At 40.0% G+C, this 27,609-nt stretch overlaps 1 protein-coding gene across 5 annotated transcripts in view; it reads right to left on the reverse strand.

Annotated features, from left to right (window-relative positions):
• The window catches only part of TENM1 (teneurin transmembrane protein 1), a 649,978-nt gene that overhangs the window by 6,404 nt on the left and 615,965 nt on the right, over window positions 1-27,609 (reverse strand). For all 5 annotated transcript variants that reach the window (XM_027716459.2, XM_027716460.2, XM_027716458.2 and 2 more), the window contains 8 exons: window positions 21,866-22,232; window positions 19,552-20,062; window positions 14,833-15,005; window positions 12,674-12,909; window positions 7,092-7,388; window positions 2,628-3,015; window positions 736-1,956; window positions 124-266 (listed from right to left, as the gene is read on the reverse strand). In XM_027716459.2, the coding sequence (XP_027572260.2) occupies window positions 124-266; window positions 736-1,956; window positions 2,628-3,015; window positions 7,092-7,388; window positions 12,674-12,909; window positions 14,833-15,005; window positions 19,552-20,062; window positions 21,866-22,232 (3,336 nt within the window). The remainder of the gene's footprint in view (window positions 1-123; window positions 267-735; window positions 1,957-2,627; window positions 3,016-7,091; window positions 7,389-12,673; window positions 12,910-14,832; window positions 15,006-19,551; window positions 20,063-21,865; window positions 22,233-27,609) is intronic.

Genomic DNA, 27,609 nt, shown 5'->3' on the forward strand with positions numbered 1-27,609 from the left:
TAAACTATTTGTCTTTCCCGTTATGTCAAAAGATACAATCACATTGTTTCCTTGGTCTCCAATATTTTCTAATAAAACTCCTTAGTTTAGTTTTAGAAGCAGCTAAACTGAGTTTTTGCTAACCTTTCCAGGATCCCACTCTTGGGTTTTTGTTTGAAGCTGTAGAAGTTCGTATGTTGTCTCCAAAGCTTCTATCTCCGGTTTTGGGAATCCAGGCAGCACGTTGTGCAACTGGAAACCAAACAGCTCTAGCCAACTTCCAATGTCTATAAAACAAGAAAAGGATGTTAGCAAAAAGGCACATAAATCTCAGAAAAAGGGCAGTCTGCAGAAATTCCAGCTAGGCAGAAATAATGATTTCACATCAATTTATGTTTCCCTACTAGTTACAGCATTTATTGTAGCAAACAAATTATTTGGTTACAAAGCATAGCTATACTCAAATCAATAGTGTTCCTTCTATCTATTTATAATGGAAAAAATTAAAATTAAGCTGCCTCCATTCTTCCCTTAATTTTAGCACTGAGAAAAGCAGCAGAAGTAACTATTAATTATTTTCCTGGTTACCATAAAGGCTCTAGAAAACAGATCAAGCGCAGTCTATTAAAGAAATGACTTCAATACATTTAAAATTAGAGACAAAAAGTAACTTTGGATGTATACAAAAGATTTCTGGAATGTTGAATCCATCCAGAATTTGATAAATAGTTTTCATGAGAAACGTGTTACTTTTACCTGTTGTGTACTTAGCAACATCTTGGATTCTGCCAACTGGATAATTATTTTCAAATGAATAGAGATTAAATGGTTGTGGGACAGCATTCAGGCGCTTCCATATATGATGATTTGGTGTCGTCCACCGACCAGCAATGACATCATAGTCCCGCTGACCGAGATGAACTAATTTAGTAAGAGAATCATAAAGTCCTCCATGAAAACCAATGATAACCTCGAAATCTGGATTAGTGTCCTGGTAGATCTCTCCATATGGGGTGTACAAAATTTCTTTTATGACTTGGCCTCGACTGCTAAACACAGCTAGAGGTGTTCCAGTGTTATCACAAGCAACATAATATTCTTCTCCGCTGCTTAATTCCATCGCAATGAGATGACCTTGAAGATCATAATAGAGGGATGTTATTTCTGAGCTAGAATGATTGTACAAGTGAGTAACTCTTATTGGGTTGGAGAGATCAGCATAAAAGAACTGTAAGTGTTGTCCTAGGCTTGATTTGCTTGCAACTCGTCTTCCAAGACCATCATAACAGTATTGCACAGTCCAGCCAGACACTTTGTTGTACGCTTTGTTCAGCAAACCATTAGAGTTGTACTCAAAGATCTCATTGCCTCTTTGCCTGAGAAAGCCATCTTCATCCATTTTGTATTGAATTTCTCCAAGTCTGGTAATGCGATCTCTCAGATCGTATCTCAGAGGAGTGAGGCGTGCGCTGTTTCCATGGCTCAGCAAGTTGATGTTGCCATTAAGGTCATAGCTGTAGCGCCACTGGGTTTTGTCATTCACAGACACGGTCTGGAGTTGACCATCAGCATCGTATTCATAAAAATATCTTGTTATATTGGCATCTACACCGACACGTATATCACAGATCACCATGCGCCCCATATTGTCATACTGGATGGTCATCCAGTAAGCGATGGACTTGAGAATTTCATATTGTACTTCAATCACCTGACCATTGGCACTGAAGATTTTGGTATGCTTCATCACAGTGGTGGTTATAACTTGGTTTAAATCATAATTAATTACACTGAATTTTCCAAATTGTTCAGTTCTGCCAGAAACATCGACGTAACGGTACAGGTCAATGGGAAGAGGCGTCTCGTTGATCATGGCCTGCATGCTCGTGACACGGAAGTTGTTATAGCTGTAGTCAAATCTGGCATTTACAAGCCCTTCTTCACTAAACCTGAAGATTTGGCGACTAATAAGCGGACCTGTCCAAAACAAATAGGGGAAAGAGGAATAATGAAAATAATGAATGATGCCCACAGTTTACTTACCCTACAGATCTAACACAGACAGATCATGAACTCAAACATACCCTGAAGCCTTAATTGCTGCCTGTCTCAGAAAATACCATTAACTAAGAATATGTTAGATTATTCTCTCACAAACCTTTATTAATGCTTTCTCTACAAATTATTTATATTTTATTAACATTCATTTAAATGAATGCTGGTTTATTCGTAATTATTATTTCTATTTACTTACAAGATAATTCTTAACTAAATTTATTTTATATGGATTTCTTTCCTTATATAAACAGTCCTTTTGAATTTATGTTAGATTATGGTGTAAACAGGGAAACTTGAAAACACAAACAATAAACCAACTTGATTTAGTATTTAGCAAATATCCACACAGTGGAATAAAAACAACCAAACATTCTAAGAGCTATTCCATACCAAGCAATAAAAAGAAGACTGTATTTCAAATGGGACAGCTATATTCACCTATGGACACAGACACAGAGATATAAACACATATTTTTCTATTGAAACATAAAATATAAGAACTTGTAGACATAAAAGTAATGGAATTTCATGCCAGGTAAGTGCAGGATCAAATCCAAAAACTTTAGCAAAGTAGCCACAGTTGCACAAACCTGTTTGCCTGTATCTGATGGTGCAGATGAACCCATCATGCATTAAATGTATTGTTTTAATAACCCCAGAAGATTCCTCATAGGTGAACGTGACTTGAGTAGTATCATAAAGAATCTCAGAGAGTCGGGACTGCTTGGTGTACTTGTAGAGGACTCTGCGGCCTGTCCCGGGGTACAGGGTCTGGAGCAGCCGCCCGTCCCTGGTGAGGTCCTGTATGAAGGCGGCGCCGCTGTCGGGAGGGGTGTAGATGTTGCGGTAGTAGCCGACGGAGAGCATGGTCTGCAGGGCGTGGCGCACCATGCTCGGCATGGTGACCGACAGCAGGTAATCCGACTGGTCGTACTCGAAGATGTAGCGACGCTGGCTGTGCAACAGGAGCATCACGGACTGCAACCAAACAGCAAGGGCAGGGTAAGGGGCTGATCAAGTACGTGATTCATCTAGTGAGTGCCTGAAGGTTATGGGAATGCTGAAACAACTACTCGCTCTTGTTTGCTTTTGCGGTTTGTACAATTCCAAGTGGAGCTTTCAGCTCCAGGAGACCTGGCCAGCAAGGTGGTACAAAACAGGAGGAGAATAATAATAAGTCTAGAGGTAAGGATCTCCAAACTGGAAGGCAGATGTGGCTCTCAGTAGCATTTCAGCCTCATGCTGGCTTGCTATGTTGCTTTGAAATATTTAGGTCAATCTCTCAGGAAGCCAACACAGAGAAAACCTCTTCCTCACACACAGGCAGAGCATCTGCACCAGCAGATGTGCCTAAGGGAGTTGGAAAGGGGCAACTTTGTGTATATACAAGATGTTTAGCTTTTATTGGCACTCTGCATATCTCCAGCACAGACCTACCCCTTTTTTGTATGTCTTCTTTTAAATGCATGTCACTCCAGAGCTCACAGTACCTCCATGCTTACAGATGGATGAAAATAGTCAGCAGGTTCTTTGGTGTAACTACTTCTATCATTGGTTTTTAACTTTGACAAAGAATATAATTTCTACACAGGTACTTGATACTTGCCCTGTGTTGGTTAATTGTGGCTGGTCAATGAAATCTGGTTTGTTTGTCTGCAAAGTGAATGTGCAAGCATGGTAGACTTTTTTCTGTCAATAACTAAAATTTGGGTTCTGTAAACCTTTTTACTTGTCCTGTGCAAAGTCACAGTGTCACAGAGTACAAGCCCGCTGGTGAACAGTCACTGTTGGAACAAGCATAACGAAAACAAGGAGTGAAACTGTATGGGGGAACTCTGTAGCCTCTCCCCAGCTCCAGCAAGTGGTTTGGCTGGACCAGAGCACTGCATATCCTTGCCACACTGTCTGAGTTGGGCCTTAGCCTACAGCTCAAACCTACCAGGCACATAAGCAAATTTGTCAGGCTTCTGCATGGTTGAGACATGCAAAACAAAGTCTTACAAGGAACAGTGTGTGACTGCTTTCTTACAGAGCACTGGGGAAAGAAATCAGAAAAACAGTGTTTTTTTCCTCTAAGCTCAAAAATCTTCTCCGAGAAGGAAGTACCACAAACTCAGCCCTGCAATATGTTAAGTAAAATTGGCCCTGAGCCACTTTGCTCTGACAAATAAACCAAATGCTCATTCAAAGGGCCAGAGATAGGCTCAGCCTTGGCCATCCCCTCTGCACTCCCAGCCCCCTGCCTGTCCAAGATGTGTTTCTTCCTGCCCTTGGCGAACGACATCTGTCACCTGTACACCAGCCAGAGAGCACCAACATATGCCACTCCAGATCACCCTGTGCCAACTGGTGACAACAGACCTTCACACCGAGCTAGTTCTGATCACTTTATTGCTGCTCGGCCAAGCATCTCCAACAGCACTGTGTTTATTTTCTTTCCACCTTCAGTCAAGAGTCTCCAGTCTGCAGTAAACCACTGGCTGAACTCTCTCCTAGCACTGCTGTGATGCCTCTCTCTATATACTGCTCCCACGCCTGTTTTTAAGCTGTCTGCCATTGACAGAGTATGAATAACAAGATCAGAAACATCCCCAATATAACTTTAGTGCCCCTGTGTGCCATTTTTACAGCACTTCGTGGCTTTTCCACTTTTGTTCAGGATAGTAAAAGGACAGACAGTACTAGGGCTGGAGACTTAGTATCCTTTCAAGCCTATTAGAGGATACCATAAAGAGAAAAAAAATTAATTCGCAATTCATCCTAATAATATTACAATAGATTTTTCAACTCTGCGTAAATTGGGTTCTAATTGTTTTAAAGGATTTCAGAGAGTAGCTCATAAAACATCCAAAAAGCTGTCATTTTATTAAGGCAGCCAGAGCCTGGTCAACCACAGGATGATTGATGCCGTATGGTGTATCAAGACACACAGCCAGTGGCAATTACTGGGAGCTCTGCTGGGAATAGACAAATGCTGAGCGTCACCACTAGATGTCATTTCTGTCCAACATACACATGCAGCCAGTCATCTATTTTGTCTGCTGGATTTTGGAAGCGAGTTTGGAGTGTTCAGGAGATTTTATATCACTATTAATTGAGGAAAGTGACCAAAACAAGAGGAGATGAATCTCATCAGTAAGAATTATTTCCAATGCAAATGTCATAGCTCTTTTTAAAACCTTAATTATTTGAGCTAATTTTGTAAGGGTAGAGATTTTTGAAGATGTACAATTAACTCATCAATTGCTAGAACTGAAGAATTAAATAACTGTGAATTGGAAGCAAACTATATAATTGATTTTTTTTCATATAAAGAATTATTGAGTCTTACGTGGTTTCAGACAACCTTTAGCAATCATTACATAATTAACACAATGAGTTATTGACTTTAATGGAGCCACAAAGTGATATTTCAATGTCTGTTTTTGACAGTGAATTCATCTTTCTTTGGCACAAGGAACAACATCATGAAAGTACATTAAATAGTGGGAGATTATGTGCATGGTGTGTATGATTTTCAGTGATTTTCAGTAATTTTAATGACAAGTTACAGCATAACCCAAGCCTTCTGCTACATGAACCAGTAATCTTTTGCTATTTCCTTCTACAGGATCAGGATTTGGCAATTTGTGTAGAATTCCAGACTAACAGTGCTAAGTTATATGACTTTATTTCTGAGCTCATCATAAACTAAGAACAGACAAAGTGGTTTGGAAAGATAAGAAGATAAGATCTTTCCAAAATTACACTCCATTATGTCCAAAGAAAAAAAAAAAGATTCCTCCAAAAGACACATTGCCCAAATATTTGAAACCTGTATGAAATGCCTGTTTACTTGTAATTTGCAGAAGACCATACAGACAAAAGAAGCCCTGACAAATTTATCTGAAGCAAACTTCTGAAGCTCCTGGGGTTTGCCAATCTTGTTAACACACGCAAGAACCATACTGCATGGAGACAGGGAGGGAATCACATTTTTATGCATTCTCCAGTCTCAATCATTTTTTTTTTCCCACTGGGTTAGCTTTGAGTTTTTTGAGGATCAAGCTTAAACACAGTCAAAATAAGTACAGCACAGTTTATCTTAAAAGTACACATTTGGAACTCTTTAGTATATAAATAACTTCAAAGTCACTGGATTTTGTGTGTGTAATACCTCCTCTATCACTGTTACCTCACCTGCCCCCCACCCCCTATAGCTTTTCCCTGCAGTTTACAGGTTCAGAGAAAATGTTCTGCAAACTCAGGGTGTATTGAGTAGTCTAAAACGTTGCTCTTTAAAAAAGTTCGAATATGAGTTCACACGAAGTTCTGAAAGCTTTAAAAATACTTATTGGCTTTTTGGTTTTGAGAGACAAGACCAAATGAGATGTTTCTACAGATGAAGGAAATGTTCCTCCTTATTCTGTACAACACTCCACATTTTGTGACCATTACCTATAGATATAAATGAAAATTACAATACTCAGGGAATTTAGATGCAAAGTCACTGTAAAAGCAGAACAATAACTCATTTCATATTAATGCTTTTCCCTAAATGGCCTTCATAAATATTGAAGTGAACTTTCTCCTCACAGGATCAATCCCTTGTTTACAATGCAGCACTGAATAGGTGCAAGTTTGTACTCAGGGGCTCATAATTTTGGCTTAAAAGAACTGTATTTGTGTGGGGGGAAAAAGTTCCCTTTCAGTGACTGTTATCTTTTTGACTATTATCCCAAGTAGCAAAATACTTTTCAGCAGTGAGGGTGTCCTTTATCCACTTAAACTTGAACTGAGACCAAAAAGTCATTTTTACCTACCGATTAAGCAAGCCTGAGGTGCCGATAACTTTCTTCAGAACTAAACTATGGCAGGTTTGAGCAGGTGACATCTAGGTGTAAGTGTGTCCACACACATTTTTATTTAGTTATGTAATTCTATGTATTTTCTGTTTAAAAAGTCTTAAATACTCTTGCAAGAGGTAGCTTTATAACAGAGTTCACAATATAATACCTATATAAAACGAAATATTTTTTGTCTTGGTACAACAATCCACTTTTTAAATGATTTACCTTTTCTAGATATGTGTAACTCCATATTTTACCATCTGCCCATGTTCTGGAAATGATGTTCCCACTTGGATCATACTCCATTTTCTCAGTCCAGGTTCCTCTTTGGATATAGGTGACTAATCCAGAATGTGAATATGTGATGTTGACCTCATTGTACTTGCTGATGGGTGACCATAAGATGGGGCGTCCTGTCTGGTCATACATAATTCGCAGGGTGAATTTGCGATGATCATCATAAATCTTCCCTGTTCTGGTAACGTGATCGAAATCGATGGAGAGCAGGTTTCTGTTGTGGGTCTAAACACAAAGATACAGTAAGGTAAGAAAACAATGCATCCTAAGCACACCCAACAGACACGTCTGCGTCAGTGCTTATCAAAGTGAGCAATGGTTTAACATTGTGAGTTGGGCCTTCCTGAAGACAAGAAAACAGAAAAAGATTCAGATGAGAAATAGAAGGACCAAAACATAAACTGCTGCTTGTGCTCGGTGTTATTATACTTGACATTATAGGACGCTTCCATGTGCTAAACCCTCACCTCTGCTCTCACCTTTTCTTAAATTTTTCTTCTTTCTTCTCAGCTGTGGATGAGCTCCTTGTGAACCCACAAATTAAGAAAGATCTACTATCTCACATCCTCTCTCGAGCTCTGTTAATGTTCACAGGTCAGGTGCTGCTCTGGCATAGCCCTCACCAGGCTGAAGGCACAAAGGGCAGAGCTGTGCTTGCAGCTCCTGCAGACCCTGCTCACCAGTGTCCTCACGTTCCTTCACCCCACTCCCAGAGCTCATGAAAGCCAGCAGCAGTGGTGCCTGGTGCCAGCCAGAGTCCTTGTGGCAGGTCTTTCACCACATCAGGACCTGCAACTTTTGTTAAACTTGCTGTGTCTGACAGATGGACAGCAACCCAATGCTCAATTTGAAATCAAGTTCAAAGTTGAGCCAGACTCATGAAGACAAAATGTATTTACCCAGTGCTATCATCATCTGCCTCCTTACATCATTTAGCCACTGGACAATCACTGATAAACACCATTTAAATCCGAGATATAATTTAGGGAACCATAAAACATTGTTCATTGACTTGTCTTTTTCAGATCAATGCTCTATATGCTAATTGTATTAATGTACCACATTTTATCTAATCACTCTATTCCAATTAATAAGTTCCTTACAGCAGACATGTTGCCAGTGCAGGTGTTAGCACAGTGCTTGCTCCTCACTGAGACCTGGAGGCACAGCCGCAGAGTAAATGGTTAATAAAACTTGTTTAATAATTCAAGCTGTGATTAGAATGAACATTTTTTTTCTTTCCCCTTTCTGTTTTTAGATACAAAATAATTTGAGAATCTGGAAGAAGCAGGTGTTCTTTCTTCAACTACCATTTCTGGGGTTTTATATACACACATGTCTAACTTTAATAGTGTTCATTTACAATTGCTGTAAAATACCTATATACCCGTGTAGACTGCTGTAACTATTACAATTTATGCTCTAATGATAGTTAAGGAGCCCAAGTAAAATGTGATGCTCAGTTCAACTATATTTGCTTGTATACGATCTGATGGACTAAGTTTAATATATTTTTTAGCAAACTTCTTGAAATTTCTGAAAACAAATCCTCTTGGTGGCAAAATAACTGAAAAGCAAGCAGAGGGTACACTCTATCTCATATTCATTTATGTTCTATGTACATGTTTAATGTTCTTATTGCTATTATTATTATTGTAGAATGCAGTTAGGAGAAAGGAAAGTCTCAAATACAAATTGCTTGCAATCTGAATTTCAGAGACTATACAACAAATAAGAACGAAAACCAAACAGAGACAGAATTAGCAGCGAAGTGGAAAGTGGCAGTAATTGAAAACTCACTGAGTTAAAATAAGGTTAAAATACTTCCCTTTTATTGCACATTTTATGTCTCATTTGTTTACTTTCTTATACTAAAGTTAAATTTAATGCCCTTCTCAAGGTAAGAGAGGATGATACATGGATAGTATGACTCATCTCAATATTGTTATTGACAAGCTGATTTCAAATCCTGGTGGCTTCATAAAGATGACTCCTCCAACATACATACAACACAGTAAAGAGCTTCTGAGAGTGGCTCAAGCTCATGTATGCTGGTATGAGCGAGGGAAACTGGTTTCTGAAAGCAATGTCAGGTTGGAATATCAGCTAATGAAAACAGGGAGAAAATTCAGCTGACTTCAATAATGTTAGAAGTGCATAAAAAAAGTATTTATTATATATTTTTTAAACATTTGTTGATTCTACTTACACTAGCTTTATAGCTAGAAATTTTGCAGTGTAAATATCACACAATTGTGTACTTCTTTGGGCTTTCATTTCCAAACATACCCTGTCCACAATGTCTAAGTCAGATGAGATGATTGCATTATTTCCTTGTCTGTGTTTGGATTTGAGCCAACGTAAACTCACAGACCCTGGTAGAGGTCTTGGTCCCATCTTTAGAATTTGCTGTAAGACTGTTAAATAAAGGGAGATCATTTGCTAAATGCAATAATGAACATGACTGTCAAAGCCTGTGTCTGCAGGACTTTTGAACTGAGGCAAATGAGTTACTTCCTTTTTTGTTATTAAAAAAAAAAAAAGGCAAAAAATAAGCAAGACAGGCCAAGCATTCAATTTTCAATTTTGTAGATATTCAGTTATAAAACCTGGACTGCATCCAATGCCAAGTTCCTCAAATTATGCTAAAGTCAGGAGGGAATGGAGCTGCATTCTAATCAGTGTATTACTATGCATCATGCTCATCACTTTTAACAGCAGTCTTTGCTTCATTTTTAGAAGTCAATTAGAATAGCAGTTCAATTGATAAAAAAGAAGTCTTGCTAGATTAAGATTGATGTTAAAATGCCTGATTGTACATAGATTTATTATTAATATAAAATGCATACATGCCCATAGACTGTTTTATGCACGTTCAGGAAGCGTCGGGGCAGGCAGTTCTGCACTCAAAGGAACCCTGTGGTTAATTCCTTTTTCCCACATTGATTTAGATCCTGAGATAAAGTTAGATGTCTGTTCTAGCATTTCAGTTAACTTACTCACTTCTGCCCTATTTCCAGAGCAGGGAATTCACACCATGCAAAAATCCAGCTTTTTAAAACACAGTGTTTCCAGCATTATTCAGAATGTGCTAACAGTGGCCTCTTTCCAAAACTGGAAATAACACTAATAGAGTGACACGCTTTCAGTATGGTTGCTAATTGCGATCAGAATTAAAAAAGTTGGGGCCAGGCAGAGAATGAAAACCTTTATTCTCTTTCTTCTCTTCAAGTAGGTCATCCTTTATCTCATCCCCAGCTACCTGCCTTCTAATTTATACCTTTTAGCACTCAAAAGCCGTTTGTTTCACTGACGGTATCAGGACTGATTTTTAAGTATCTTCTTTATACCTCATTTCTATGCCTTTTTTTTTTTATTTCTTTCTCAGAAAACTCTTCCATTGTGCTGGTTATTTTTTTCTTTAACTGAGGGCTCCTACAAGTCTCTTCATTTCCGTTGAGACTGCTCCAATCCCCAGAGCTTTTCTCTACATATATTTTCAAAGTTCAGCATAGTTCTTTCTGCCCTATATTGCAAGCTTTCTAACAACTTCCTATTGTGCCAGGCATGGCAAATTAAATGTTTAAAAACTTCCTTTTAAACATATAACTCACTAGAAGTTTTCAGGTGGTCTCACCAGAACCTCATCCTGCATAAGGACTTCTAATGATGCTACTTTTTTTTTTTTTCCCCAGCAGTACCCAAGGATCCATCAACAGTAAGCCCTAAATCCATTTCATTATTTGGCATACTGTCTCAAACACACTATAGGATGGTACTTTTGCTCATGCTGTGCTGAATATTTCCTTTAATCACCAAGAAATCTCTGGGTAGATTCCTTTGTCTTCCTCACCAGCTGCACTGTCCCAGCTCCTTCCATCTTAACTGACTCTCCACTCCATCAGCATCCCATGCAAGCATCTCAGTGCTAAAGCTGAACTCCAGGACCCATATATTTCTGCTATTCTCCAAAGTCCTTTGTTATGGTATTAGCAGTCTCAGGAGACCATTTTTCCCTTTCTCTTGTTCATATTTAGATGGTGTAACCTACATACAGGATGCGATTGGACTTGATGATCTTAGAGGTCTTTTCCAACATAAATGATTCTATGATTCTAATATTTCTACTCCTTTTCACTATTAAATCCTCATTTCATGGGCTATCCCATCAGGTTTCCTCCAGCCTTGTCCTGACAGCCCTCAGACAGAGTCCCAGAGCTCAGTACAATCAAGGGAGTCAGTACAGTCAAGATTGCAATACAGGCAGTTGGCTTGTCCTCCTGAGCAGGCAGGGACAATCCATAAGCCCTCTTGATCTTGGATATGTATAAAAAGATACTATTTACAGAAATAACACTGCAATGTTCAAGAGCTGGGTTGCCAGTGCATACTTTTGGAAGGACAGAGAATAAAAGACATCAGCACATCAAAATTATTGTTACACTTCTTCACTTTCCATTCTCTCACTGGATGAAGGTGAAAGGGGAGAGGAGGAGCACCCAAGTGGTTCTTTGCACCAACAGCCTGATCCAGAGGTTAGTCAATCTGTTAAGCTCTGATACCTTCAGCGTTGCAGTATTTCAGTGAACATTTTATGCCTCCAGCCAGAATCCACTTAATCCTGACCGATTTGTGAATTTCCTCACTTTTTTTTTTTTTTTTTGCCAGGCAATATTAAGGATCACACAGAAACAACTGAAAATGAAAGACTGTAGTCAATAGCACAGTATTTTTAAGGCCAAAATTCCCAGTTGTACTACTGATTTTAAGTAGTATTCATGTGAAAACCAGAACTGATCTCATAAAAAACCTGTCCAGCAAAGTAGCAATCTCTTTGAGCTGTAGTGTTACCTAATTAAATGCTAAATTTTGACCATCTGTCATTTTAATCTGTGAGTTCTCCTCACAGGTAAAAATAAACCAAGGATGTAATGTTAAAGCAAGTCTTAGAGCTGTGGTGCAACCCAAGTAGAGGGAGTGAGGGGGTTTGAGAGCATGTGGGAGAGGGGAGAATTAATACACAGTCTGTCTAGGTACACAAGAAGGCTCTACATCACTTGTAGGAAAGGCACTGGCCAGGACACCCAAGGTGTGCACAGCAAGATCCTGTGCCCTGGGCAGTGGTTGGCACCTGTTAGCTCCCCCAGAAGAAAGAGGGTTAATAGATCTGAGAGATGCAGGATGTAGCTCCAACTTTGCTGCTGTGCCAGACTAACTACACATTGTCCTCTGCTCACAGCTTCTTCCAAAGCCATAATTAAGCTCTTAGTTGAAAAAGAAGGGGAAGAAAAGAAGTAATTATGTCTTGAGGTCAAGTCTTACAACGAAAATCAAACAGAGATCAAATATCCCCGAGACTGTTGGAGGAGTTTGGTTTTGAAATTCATGGCTGGGGTCCATCATTGATGCAACATTTTCATTGCTATTCTTACAAAGTAGAACATTTCAACATGATTTTAGTTCAATGACTTTCAAAGGGAACACTGCACTTACACAAGAGGAAGCCTTACCCTTAGCCTTCTCTCAAAAGTGGAGATATTGCCTTTGGTCTGCTCCCTCCTTTGCCTCCATTCAATGAGGTTTGAGTTATGCTCTCCAGGAAGGGAAATATTGCACTTCCCTAGCGTGGGGCTGACAACCCCTGCCAGAATGTGAGGTTCCGTGTTCAGTGTGATTTCCATTCCACTGGCAAAGGTGACTCTCAGGGACCCATCTGGGCTGACCCGGTAGATGTTCTGTGTGTTATCTGTCAAAAAACAACCAAAACCAGGGAACAGAGAGAAGTTCAGGTCTGCAGATTTACAAACCAAATGTTAGGTGCAAGAGAGCTTTGTTAGCCAGGGAGGTTACAGACAGCTGAACACACACCAACTGCAGTGTGAGTTTTGTAACCTCCGGGTCTTCCCATGTCTGAAGAGGTTTTTATGACATGGTCTGATGATTTCCATGTGAAGGTTTCCTGCAGCAGGAATAAAGTATTTTTGCTTTCAGCTTAAAAGTATGTAAACCCATAGGCTGAGTATTGACCACTGATATTGTGACAATTTTAGCATGTTGGGATCTGTCAACAGGTTGAATGATTGCAAGAGTATGTGAGGTCAAGCATGAAAGCTATTTTCTAGATGTCTAGGGTGATGGCCAGTCTCCCATTCTGTCCCTTTTCCCTGCACCACTGTACCAAGATCTGGTCAGGCTGGGGCTATGTAGGCAGGAGGTTCCTGCAGCTCAGCTGCCAGGGGGAACTCCACCATAAGCCTGAGAGTTTAGTGCTAACAGACAAAACAAAAGTCTCACCCTTACAATGAAGCTGAACTCACTCCAGTTAGGGACTATCCAAAGCATCTTTTTTTTTAAGCTGGTCCACACAGAAGTAACCGGTCCAGCTCTTGAGGTGTAAATGCGTGGAAAACTGTTGGGTATGCCAAAAAGTGAAGATAACTGGATGTAAGGATACAACACAAGACTGGTTGCTCACAGGGTGCTTTGTGACAGTGTTGCAGAGATATGGAAATATGCTAATTATATGAATTTATAAATATGACAGGTATAATCATAACTAGAGCTGTTAGTTTCTGGCACTGCCCATAGTATGCAAGCATTTTCCTGAGACAGACTTTGATAATATACCAATTTTGAGAAGTTTCAGATTTAAGGACAGACATAAAATCAGGCAGTAGATGAGGCAGAGTGTAGATGGAGTCACTTGGACAAAGCCTAACAAGTGACACAACAGTATAATATAATTATTTCCACTTATGCAATGCTGAATCTGTCATGCAATAGTAGAGAGGAATGAGTGGGTATCTTGTGAGGTGAGTTCTTCCTATTTTTTTCTTATAGATCAAAAGTTGAGAAGAAGAAAACTTCTGTGATGTGCTCAGTTACAAAGCTTTTCTGTAGCAGACCTGGAAGGAAATCAGAGAGCTATTTCCCAGCACCTGCAAAGCCTGAACAATCCACTGACAACAAAAAAAACCTCAACAAGGACAAAAGCCCCCAGATTGATAAAACTGTATAAAACCGTATAAAACCAGACCTTCGGTGATGAATCTGCAAAGTCTGGAGGAGGACACTGGGGCATTTCCATTAGGCTGAGAGTAATTTTTTTTTGAGAGATATGATATTGGCAGGGGAATACTGTGAAGTCTACAGGGGTTGAGTCAAAATCTCATCCCCAAGGCAGTCACTAGCAGAGGTGGGTCACGTTTTTCCCCTTCTTACGAGCTCTGTCACCAGGACACAGAACTACCAGAAAGAATTCACAGCATTGGACAAACAAGGCATTTCAGGGCTAAAATGTCAGTGGAACTTGTCCTTCTTCTGGGAAGTATTTCTGAGAATAACAAAGCTCAGCATATTAGAGTTTATTCCAAGTCCTCCAGATATTAAAGCAGAAAGCAGCATGTAAAGGCTGCAGACATCGGAGATTTCAATAACTAGATTCCATGCATGGGATTCTTCTAGGAGGAAAAAAATTCACTTGTGGTTTGTTTCTAATTGGTACCCCAGGAGAATTGTAAGCAGTATCTAGCTGTTTGTGCTGAAGCAAGGAAGAAACAAATGAACTAATTCTAATGTCCTTCTTTTTGGCAAACATTTAAGAATGCACTAATGTCTGGGGTTTGAAACACAATGATTAGGGGAGAAATAACAGAAATGCTTTCATTACCTTGTTTTAAAGTATATATTGTAGAGGTAGCTGAGAAGTTTGTGGCTGTGATCACATTCTCTCTGTTTGAAGTATCAAGTTCCACTCGTGTCAGTTTTTCAACGTCGCTGTGGAAACTGCTGACTTCCCCAGTTGGGAAGGTTGCATTGGTCAGATGGCCATCAGAGTCATACCTGCAAGACATGATGTTAAAAAGCCATGAAAGTACATAACTATTGTCATGTAAAAGACTTCTAAAAGCAAAAGAAGAGGGAAAAAAGTAAGAAGCATTGTCAACACTGTGCAATAAGTTAAAAAGGTAATAACTGTTCCATTTGTTCACTCAAAATGCATTCTGTCCCTATTCTGAATTCCTGCTTAGAGGCTCTTTCAGTGGTGATGGATAAAATACGACTGGAAATCTCTAACATGGCACTTACATCACTCAGCTTCTGACAGAGGTTTTCTGTGCTGGTTGGGGTTTCCCCCACTGGGCTGTGATGCAGGAGTGAGGCCACTGGAGGTCACTCGGTGTTCAGGCAACCAACTCAACCCCAAAAAGGCGTTTTCATACCCATAGGATTAAATAAAAATTCTCACATTCTGAAATATTTAAAAACTGCCTTTTGTCACTGATGGGTGAAGTGCATAATAAGAATGGTGAATATAAAAAGGGGATCTAAAGCGTAACAATAGCGATAAAATTAGATTGAAATCTGCAGCAATTAAGTTGCCTACATGAGTTTTACTCTTGTGTTATGTTTCCCACAGGCCTACTCAAATCAGCAGGAGCTTCTCATCAGAAGTACCACAGAATCTAGAGCACCACATTCCAGTTCACCTAAACTTCATCAGTGCTAAAGAAATTCTTGTAGTTTAAGGTACTTGATGTGAATCAGGTCATGTTATCAAAAAGTCAGTAATTAATTCCAAAGCTCTGGAGCAGCATTTCTAACAGGTCTTTTTAGTTCTACCAATATATTTGTTCTTTCTGATAGTTCATACAGAAACCAGTGCAGAACATTGCTTGGTGCTTGATACTGTTTCATATTAATGCCTCACATCTTAAAAACTTTATTGATGCTGACATGTTTTTATTCATGTAAGACAACTCACTGATATTGCAGATGTGTTTGGATGAGCAAAACCAACTCATGTTCATAAAACAGAAACTTATTTGTGCAGGTAGGAAAGCATAATTAAGTTTTCAAGTTCTATTAACTGTCTCCTCTCATTGACAAAACATATCTTCAGCTGGTGTATCAGCTGGTAAAGCTGCAGTGCCTTCAAAGGAGTTCTTCCAATTCACATCAGCAGACAACGTGGCTATATCCTTCTCTTCAAGGTGTTGGCATAATTTCCTTAGGATCTTTATTTGACCCTAATTAGTCAGACAAAATCTACACGTTACAAGAAGTATTGGTGAAAAAAAGTCAGGATTTTTTCTCTTCCTTCCAATATTAAAAAAAAAAAATAGAGTAGCTGTTCTTTTCTGATGAAACACTGGAAAATGAACTAGTGAGCATCTTGTGGCTTTTTTGACAAATAAAATTAATCAAATGCTAAATTCAACATAATCTCTTTTTCAGCTCTTAGTGGCCTCATATACATCACACAACTTATTTACATTCTGCCCTTATGCTGCTCTGTGCAAGTTGACTGGGTGCCACAGGCAGCGATTAAAATTGACTCAGATCACTACTTTTCGTCATTAGAAAACTCCATGAACATTGGGCAGTTATATTTCATTTACTGCTTGATCAAACAGATATGACAGCTTGCTAGGGTATTTGGATTTACTACTGTATCATAGAAAAATCCCCAAATAATGCATTTTTAAGATGCAAATACAGCCAGTTTATTGGAATGTACTTGTGCACAAGACACAGGATCCATCTTCACTAAGGATCTAGTTTTGCTGCTGATGAGATACAAAACTCCCTGTGTAGCTGAAAATGGGATAAACTGTTCCTGGCTGGCTGGCCAGATAGGGTACTGAATCATAATGAGACAGAGCACATGCCAACAGGCTCTTACTCGAGTAGATGGTCCCACTGACTTCAAGGAGGACATGCAGAATAGTGTCTCAGTATCGATTCCACAGCGTGATCATCTAAAGGGTTTTTTTTCTTCCAGATTGCTCCAAGAAACCCAACCCTCTGAGGACAGGTTCTGTCACCTTCCACATGATGAATAGCAGCACACTGGGACTCAGCTCCTGCAGAGCAATGTCCTACCCATACTAATAGGGGTGGAATCATGACATATTTCTTAATGTTAATTTGGGGCTCAGTTATGCCACTGTTAATCATGTCAGTGACCATTTAATCATGCAAATAATTGCATTGATTTCAGTACCCACATGAGAAAGTGTTCACCAATATTTGAAATGCACACATGGGGATATAGCTTCACAATCCATTTGCATTTCTATGTGTAGCACAGTTAAGAGTTATATCATTTCAAAGGGAAAGCGGTCTAATTAATTTTTTCAGAGAGAGTTGTTTCTTGCAGGTGTTTTCTTGTCCTTGATTTAATAGAGGCCCAGTGCTCCCCCTCCCCTTTTACAGCTTTAATGATGCAATATTAAAAGAAATCTAGATGACTGAAAATTGTACATTAGCTATAATTTTATGCAAGAGCTCTTTCAGTACTTCCATTCCATCAGATTAGAGTAGATGTATGACAAGTACTTTTGTAGGTGGTTTTCTACCTCTTAATAATTTCCCTCTGTGAGTGAATCTGACATATAGGTAGATGTTCTGAACAGTTCATTATCTTTGCTCATATTCCCAAGTATATGTGATATGTGTTGTTAAACAAACTCATCTCTATTTCAGCTTGACAGTGCCACGGGTTGAACTTTTGGATGGGAATGCAAATCTAGCATAAGCAGAGAAGATGATTCCAAGCAATTTGAAATATGCTCACATGGTAATTCTCTTAGTTCCAATGCTACGTTCATATAAGAGCTTGCAAGCATTTCACATATAAGTAAGCCCTTCAAAAAATTCCAATTTTCAAGCTGAAATTGGCTGTCAGTACAGAATGTGACCTGTCTGGAAAATAATATCTGGTTAAAGGATAACGAAGGACCATCACAGCCCATGACCTATTCATGGCAGCAGGTGAGCAGCATCTCCTGAAAGCACACCGACTCAGCACAGTGCTGATTAGAGCCTCCTGCCCCTCTGACTGCAGCACATTGGGTGACATTCTGTGACATTCTGTGTATCAGTCGTTCAGGAACGAGTAATATATTATGAATATGACATAAAATATTGGACTGAACATAAATATTAATGACATGGCTTCACCATTTAATTTTGTTATTGTTTTTGCAATGCTAAGAGTTGTATTTCTGTTCATTTCTGTTCTGTTTCGTTGACTGATCTAGGCTGGCAGAAGTGTGGGGTCATGCAAAGTCTGGACAACTCGAAGCATTGGTGAGGACAGTGTTGCCTATCCTATAGTTAAACCTGTGAAAGCACGCAAAACTGTTTCATTTAGCAAAATTTCTTGTTAATCATATACAGCTTATCAATCCTCCCAAGGCATGGGTATTTCTTCATGAAGAAACCAATATTACATACTATGGGAGGCTCTTGCAAGCAGGTAAAGTCCTTTAAAAGATATTACTACACTTGAGTCATACTTTAACGAGAAGAACAAGCAATAATTGTGTGAAATGGTTCATACTCTGTCAGCGTGAGAGAGTAAAACACTGAGATTGAAAGGTACATGACTAAAAAAAATCTGCTCTCACATGCTCTAACAATCAAGGCCCTGCAACAATGCATGGTGTTCAGCATTTACAAGTAACAGACGTGACTTGGAGCTACTGTAAAGGCTTTTTGAAAGTGTCATTGGTCCATGGTCTGGACTGACACCATCCTCAAGTGGGGATTTAAATGGGTCACTCTCAGTCCTGAAATTATTACTCCTTAAGGACTCTGAACTAGGACTGCAATGTTAACATGATTTCCATCCAACACTTGTTGCATCCTCAAACAGGGATTATGACAATTAATTGTAAGTAATGAGAAATCCTAATACATCACACCTCTTTATAAATAAAAAATGAACTTTCTCTTGGTTTGTTCTCTCTCTGGGACCAGACCAGGATGTTCTGACTGTATCTTTAACTGTCTTGTCTTGCTTTTTAGAAGTCCTGTCGATGGTCTTGTTTTTGAAGCCTCTTCTTATATATACAGCCTTTTGCTATTACATATCCTTTTGCTATTATATATCCTCTTTCCTGCTGATAGAGACAAGCTTCCTCTTGTCTTTGAATATTCCTTCCACTGAGATTCTCAATTTCCTTTGCAACACTCCCTTCTCTGATGAGTATGCTAATTTTCCTGGTTTTGCCTTGCTGAAGAATTTTGCAAATTTCTGATTCATATCACAATTTGCCTCTACCTCTTTAGTTACAAAAAAATCTCCACTATCATATTTTCATTTAGAGAAACAGATGCACAATATGAAAGTGCAAATGAAGTATAATTTCAGGCAGTTTCTGCTTTACTTAATGGGCACAATGCACAGAGCTTTTACATATGACAGGCTTTGGCATCTAAGAAATTTCATTTTAAAAGCTTGTGCAACAGCACTATTTGTCCTCTCTCACACAGTGTTAGTAGCAGGGTTTCTTTTTAAATTACTAGAACTGTCAAAAAAGTTTCAGTATTGATTTAAACTACAGTTCCTTGCGTCAGGCATTTTATGTTATGGACTTACTCATACACAGTTGTCCACCCGTTTTCATCACTTTTGGTTGCTAAAAGCCCCGTGTTTCCAGGATATGTCATCAGAGCCAGGTTGTAGCCTTGGGCATAAACTCTTTTCAGAACCCCATTGCTGCTGATTGTCAGCCAGTACACTTGGCCCCCCGGCACGACGACCCAGAGGGGCAGCCCACTCGTGTCCCTGCGGATGTGAACCGAGTTCCCGTTGCTGCTGGTGATGGTGCCAACATCCCCCTCCCCGCTGTAGGTGAAGTTGTAGATGTAGTCCCTGGTGATGAGGTTCAGCGTGTGCAGGTGGGTGCCGTTGATGGTGAACTGATACAGCTCCTGGTCTGCGGGCGATGCGATCTCGTACAGGTTGGTGTCGCTGAGGTGAGCCTTGTTCCGGCTCACGGCGCGGATGCGAACGTTGCCGAGGTCTGCTACGTACAGCGTGTCATCAGGAGAGACTGCTAGGGAGGAAGGTGCTTTCAGCTTTGCATCTTTGGCATATCCACCATCACCTGGAGGAGAAATGGTAATTTTAGTAATCTCTAATATCCTTATTTAAGCTGTTCCCCTAAGCCTGACACACTGCCTCTCCTCAGTATCATTTACAGGTCAATAAACGGATATCCTCTTCCAACTAATTGAATCCCTATTATCTAAGGTTGGTGCAATTCTAAATTAGTCTCAATGAAGACAAACAGGAATATAAATTATCTAATTCACAGCATTTTTGCTAAGCCCCAAACCCTGCTGTTCAGGAAAGGTTTAATGCAAAATTGTGAAAGAAAAAAACATGACACCTGAAATTTAATTCCCTACTTATTGTCTGTTGGCATGTATTTATAAAGTGAAATTGTGTTATAAATAAAACAGAAAGAAAATAAACCCCTGTTAATTCAGCTAAAATGACATTGAAGTAAAGATTAGTTTATACTTATTAAAAACTCAACACTACAGGAAAACAAAATAAGAACACAGTAGTCAAAAAGTGCCTCGAGAAACAATTCCTTTCAATATCTTTTGACAATTTTCTTGTTTTGTGTAATTTAAGGTTTGAGGAGGGTATTTGCATTACCATGGGCTGTATGTGCCTACCAAAATGAGTTTACATGAGCAGGACCAGAAAGAAAGCATATTAAACCTTGCTCTTGGAGAAAAACATTACTGTGTGTGTTGCTCTCTTTCTCCTGACTGAGACATGAAATTTGCTGGAGTGTTCGAGCATAACCTATGCTTCCTGGGAGATGGACAAACTAGCAGATCTTTCTGCCAAGCTGATCCTGCCTTTCACCAACCCAGCCCTGGCACAATCATTAGATTTGCCACAGTTTTTAATTTTTCAGCACTGAGTGTAGTTTCACTCAATAGGAACCCTGAACAGGATTCTTTTCAGCACTGGTCTACCATAGCCAACACTAAAGCTGGCAGCCCTTGGCAATGCACAGGAGGCTTTGATTATCATTGCAATGCTGGGTCAGCAGCACACCTTCTCTGAAAGACCATTTGCATTTTTTCCCCTCTGTTCTTGACATACTTAATGTTTTCTTGTCAGTAATTAACCTTTTACTTGAAATGAGAGGCTTAAGAATTATGATGACATTATTATGGAGCTGAACATGGTGGTTCTTAAGAGATGACAAGATGGCAACACACTGCACACCTCTGTATGGGAATGCTGTCCTTTGTCCCATTCTGAAATATGTTTTTATGAAATAAAAAAGCCATGCTTTGTTTTGCTCATGCAGGGAAGAGAACCTGAGAATGTGCAGTGGTGGACTGCAGGCCTGGCACTGGCTCTTCCAGCTTAAAACACACAAAGAAGAAATTCTGCACATTGTGTATTTGCACCATTTTGCTGGTAGTGCAGTGTGACTTGAGTGATGAGAAGGCATAAGCTAGTGTTTTGCACTGGATATGAAACACCTTGGTGCTCTTCTTGGTGAGAAAGGCTGCCTGACCCAATAGCATTTAGGTACAATCTGCACTGGAGCTGGTACCATATTCAACCTGGGCAAACACAGCTGAAACAGCAAGGCAGACTTAGAACTAATTCTCAATGGTGTGTCTCAACTCTGTATCAAAAGAGGGAAAGCTAGGACCACCCTGACATTCCTCCAGGGGTAAGTGGAAGACTCACATCTCAGAAGCCAAGGGATTAAATCCACAAAGGTGTGCTGATAAGGTTTTGAGCTATCCAAGAAAACAGAATCATTGCTTTTCTCCCCTTCCCCTTGTCACTTTGCTAATCTGCACCTGTGTCAAACAGATAACAGATATCTCAACAGATAACAGACAGGAAATAACCAGCATCTCCTCACCTGAAAAACAATCACAATTAGGATCAATCTTGCAGTCACAATCTGACGGGGCTCCAGCAATTACAGAGATTTCGCCATTGGTTGTGACCTGTTGGATACGGTTGATCTTCCTTTCATCCGTCTCTGCGATGTAGAGGATGCCGCTGTGGGACACGGCGATGGCCCTGGCTGACTCCAGGGTGGAATGGATGGCCACCTTGCTGACAATGAAGTGGTCAATGCCTGGCACCTGGCAGTGGATGGGGCGCCCAGCAATAATCCGCACACGCCTGTTCTCGGAGATCTGCAGGACAATGTTGTTGTCCAGGACATACAGTGAATTGTCCAGAGGGTTCACTGTGAGGTCTGTTGGCCACTCTAAACGCACCTGGAAAAAAACATTAAGGGGAAGGCAGGGAAAAGAAGGAAAAAGAATGATTAAGACAACCATCTCTGATCACCACATCATCAAGGCACTTGGCGGATTCTCACAGCACTGCTTCTCTAATGCCTTTAATTAGGTTTGGAAGAAGTTTCAACAAGCATACTCTTTTTTGAGGTCCCACTCCAGTGTGGAAGAGAATTTGATTTGAAAAGTAATTTAGCACCCTCTGAGAGGTATTTGCACAAGTCCATTAAAGTGGGAACTTTATTATACCTATGCAGTCATGCAAATAAAAACACACACTTCATGTCATGCAACATCAGCCAGAAAATTTTCCAGGTCTGAATGTTATTGTTTCAAGGTTGCAGTCAACGCTGGCAGAGTGGAAAACAGTGAGAGGTTGTCAATGTCGTAACACTTTAATTGACTGTTAGCACAAAAGGAAAATGACATACTAGAAGAGTAGGACACATTTTCACTATTTATTTACTTAGCAGGAAATGTTAATAAGACTTATATGTCACAAGAAATATAAGCTTGTTAATACTTTGTAACAAAATAGTACACCAATATATCACACTTTGCATGATACAGTAGCCGAGCCTTAATTATTTATAATGATTTTGCTTTGTGAAATCAGTATTTCAGTCATAGATTAAGTAAATTCTTCATACTTAAGGTAGCTTTTGGTCTTTTTCCATGCAGGTGAGAGTGTCAACCAAGCAAAGTTTCCAAATCAAGCTGGAAGAAATAGTAGAAGACTGACCTCACTCATTTGACACTTGTTGCATCAGCATCTGGGGAAATTAAACATGCTCCAAATTAAGGGTGGGGCTGCCTGTCAGCCTGAAAGACAACCAGCATGCAGGTTGCTGATTGCAGCATGTACTGGCCAGACCTTCAAAGCCCTCCCTCTGAGAAAGCTCAATAGACAGTGCAGGATTGCTGAACTGGGAAACAACAACAGAGCAGGCTGGTCCCTGTCCCCCACTCATGGCCGATGGAGGATTTGGACTGCAGCTTGCCTATGGAAAGGTCAGAGAACAACTGAGCCCCCGAGATTTCAAGAGAGCATATTTTTGTCTGTCTCAGGATGCTTTACTTGTTATCCTTCATGAAGAGATGGATGCTTTTATCTGAGTGGAATTTTTCTGTTCTAAATATTTCAGTCATCAGAAGAGAATAATTACCAGGCTAAAATGTAAAAGTTTTATAGGCTTTATATGCCACAGAAGCTTTTATTATTTCACTTACTGATTTTGATGCTGGTTTTGCTCATTTTTGCACCATGCTAATTAAAAGCCCTATGAATGTAGAGACTGCTGATGCTGATACAATGCTCAGCACTGAGGAACACCATATGGTGGAGAGTGTGGCCATCTCTACCCACCTGCTTGCCTGGGGTCAGCTCAGGAACCAGGCTGGAGGCCAAGTCTCTCCCTTTCTCAAGCAGCAGTATTCCCTGAATAATCTCATTTCCAGAAGTACATTGCTGGTTTGGTAACTGATGTTTTAATAATGTGAGGGCATTGTGGCTACCGTGTCTCATCCTGCGTGGTTACCACACAATTAGGAGCAATCCAATTCTTCCTTGTGCCCAGTCCATTTTACCAGACAGCATCATAACTGGCATTAAGACTAATGCTGTTGGGCTCAAGATTTCTTCTGAACCAGGTGGTCAAGTCCTTCCAAATGATGATAAATGTGGTGAAACAGTTGGAAACAGATTCCTCCCATAACAATGCTGATTTCTGTGCATGTGTGACTGCCTGGATTCCACCCGTAAAGGCTGGTTTACACACTGCTGTTAGCTCATGCTTCAGCTGAGATTTCACTGGGCACCAAATAAAACTCTTCAGTTAACATAAAAATCTCTACAAGGCTATCTCAAGGAAACTTGGAAAAAACCCATATTTGCAATTCACCTTTAATGCAGAACAACTGATTGCTCTGTTAAAGCAGATGGATTGTTTTTAATGGCAAACAAACACATTCAACTTTAGGGGTCTCCACAGATTGCAACGCTCTACAAAGGATCTTTGATTAACCATAACTGGATTACTCAAGATAAAAAATTAGGCGTGAAACTATCTGTCTTTGTCTTCATGACCTTGCCTAGCACCTGCCATGTCTCAATAGCTGATTTTCCTTTGTGGACCAGCTACACTGCCTTTGCCCAGCAAATAATTTGAATTCCTCCCACTGCAAAGGTAGGTTTGGTGTCCTGCAGATAAACAGGTACTGGTTTGGGCCTAACCACTTTTTCTCTGGTTGATTTGAATCTGATTTGGTTTATTGAGATAGAATAAACTCTTACGCAACTGCACATTTAATTTGCAGAAATGTGCCTAAAGCTTAGTCTTAACAGCTGTTAACTGCAAGCATATTTGCTTTTGTACTGATCACATTTGTGAATCTAGCTGCATTGCAGTAAAAATAAATAAAATTTTAGTTGGGAACATTCAAACGATTTTGGTAACTACATGAGAACTGATGCCTAGCTCTCTGCTCTGCAAATCTAAGTGAAGGTAGGCCTACAGCTTCTCCTTCCTGGGCTTAAAGTGGTCATGGATGTATCAATGGTTTAATCTCAGCTGAAATATTAAAGGTAGCATACACCTGTCTGGAGATTGCAGCATAAAACCCAGCTGCTGCTCACTGCAAGCTTATGCTAGTGAAACTGGAGGGGAAGAAAGGTGAAATAGCCCAGTTCAAATCAAACATGCACACTAACACAAACCACTGAGCATTCCTAAACTGAAGAAGAATTTCACAGATTTAAAAACAATCTGCACTGTTCTTGACAGGATGAGTCTTCATGACATCTTGAACAGGTGTAAGATGGGGCCGCTGCTGTCCCACTTCATCCCTTCTCCCAGAGCAGCCCCCAACAGTAAGGCCAGTTTATGTGTTCCTACAGACAGCAGGTTCAAGACAGTTTGCTGGCTAAAAACTAATCACCTAAATCAGCTTAAGCTGAAGTTTAACTGCACCCTCAGGTTCCCTGTTACCTTGAAAAGTCACTGGTTGTTTACTTCTCGTTAAAGCAAGCTGCCCTCTGGCAGGTTCTGTGACCAAACCATCAGTTGTGCTTCATTCAAAGCCAATAAACATATTACAGAGAAGCACTTCAATTCTTATCTGATATGACTGTGCCTATTACAAAGGTTTTTCAGACAAAATCTCAGTTAGGATTAGAATATTAAATCAGTTAATATACCTTTTAATTTGAAGCAGTACTTCACAGGTCCCTGTAAAAAATCCTCTCCCACATACGTATATTTTTCTTATAACTCAAAATTGCACCAATTCCAAGCATTTCTTCTTGCATTTAATGGTGGTGTGGGTTTTTTTTTTTTTTTTTGAGCAGTGACCAGAAATGGCATTGCTGATTATCCCATTATAAACAAACAGCCAGGGTATGTTCAGTAGCAGTCAAAACTTCACACTCTTCACAGACTGAAATTTTCAGGTGACGATCCTGGTTTGGTTCGTGGGAGACTTGAGTATATGCAATGGAAATCATTGACAAAACAAGTGAACCCTTGGGCAAAGAGACCTTTTGCATATAAGTATTAACATGTCAACTTTTCTGGGAATTCAGCATTTGACCGTCAACATAAAGGCTCCAGCTAAATATAATAATCCATCTCTGGTTTGAGAAGTACAAAATTAACACCCACTGGTCTGGCTTTCTAATACATTTTTTCATGTCAAGTGCTCTGGAAAACACAAAGTGCACTAAGGGGGCTTCAGTTTAAATGAATTTTCACTGGGAGATCTACATTTAGGTAGTTAACTAGCTCTCAGACCTGAATCACATTTTTGTGTGTTTTTTTTTCTTGCAAAACACATGTGCTTCTATAACTATCTACTTACCTATCTGGTTTTGAAATATTAAAATATTTTTCTGCAAAGGAATCTCTGCTCCAGCACCAGGACCACCTCCTCCTTTCCTTCTTCACTGACCTGGGTGTCTGCAGAGCTGTTCCTCTCACATATTCTTACTCCTCTCTCTTGGCTGCTGCTGGTATTGCACAGGTATTTCTCTCCTCAAATAAGTTATTCCAGAGGCACTACCACTATTGCTGATGCCTTGGCCGGTGGTGGGTCCATCTCAGAGCCGGCTGGCATTGGCTCCATTGGACGCAAGGGAAGCTCTGGCAGCTTCTCACAGAAGCCACCCCTGCAGCCCTTCTGCTACCAAAACCTTGCCATGCAAACCCAGTACATTTTCCTACAGCAAAGCTTTACAACTAAATAAATGAGTTTTTTGCAAATTACACCGTTCATATCAAAGTAAGAAAAGTAAAAAGCGAAAAATTTATCCTTGTCTGCAGATGCCAGTTTCAAGAGCTTAACTGTTTGGTTGTGGGGGTAAATTTCACTGGGATAAGTTTCATTTATCATGGATTAAAAGAAGCTGCATAAATCCCTAAAAAAGCTTCACCATTGCTTTGATTTCTTGCCATGCACTGCTTGTTTATTTTGATTCAATTTCATGTAGTAGCATGAAATTCATGCCAAAATTTTTCTGATAGTCTTGACTGATGGATTACTTCCTATCTGTGCCACTCAGCTTCAAGCACTTCTGTTTATGCTACCTTTGCCTTTATTCAGGTCTACAATGTGCACTTGCAGCCATGCTTATAGCCTCTTCCATATTTCTCTTTTGATGCTAACTTCCTTTTATATCTCCTCTAATTTATCATAGCATCATAGAATATCCTGAGTGGGAAGGGACCCACAAGGATCATTGAGTCCAGATCCTGGCCCTGCACAGGGCAGCCCCAAAAATCACACCATGTGCCTGAGAGTGTTGTCCAAATGCTTCCTGAACTCTGTCAGGCTTGGAGCTGTGACCACTGCCCTGGGCAGCCTGTTCAGTGCCCAACTACCCTCTGGGTGAAGAACCTTTTCCTAATATCCAACCTAAACCTCCCCTGACACAGCTTCATGCCATTCCCTCGGGTCCTATTTATACTCACTTTGGATGTTGTTTCCAGGCCAAACCCTTTTACTCACCACAACATCCTTCTAAACAGCGTTTTTCTCTCTTCCTTCTCAAACCCTTCTTTCTCCTTCCTCCTGGGACAGAAATGGCTTCAAAGAAGGACTTACACAGGCAAGACATTAGGAGTGAGCTGGTAGTTTACAAGGCTGAAGAAGACTGGTTCTGCTTTCCTGAGCTCTTTACAGGATGTCTCACTACATATATTTCTCTTTTTTTTCCTCCCCATTGACAACCAGGGATATTTTTTCATCATTTTCTGTCAGTTTGCTCTCACTCTGGGCTCTTCCTTTTGTTGACACTGTCGGCTCCTCTCAGCAGCTTTGCTCCTTTCTTAATGGCACACAGAAACACAATTCAGCTCCTGCA

The sequence above is a fragment of the Pipra filicauda genome, unplaced genomic scaffold (assembly GCF_003945595.2).
Source record: "Pipra filicauda isolate LSUMZ 115617 unplaced genomic scaffold, ASM394559v2 scaffold58_size5111680_pilon, whole genome shotgun sequence".
NCBI lineage: Eukaryota > Metazoa > Chordata > Aves > Passeriformes > Pipridae > Pipra > Pipra filicauda.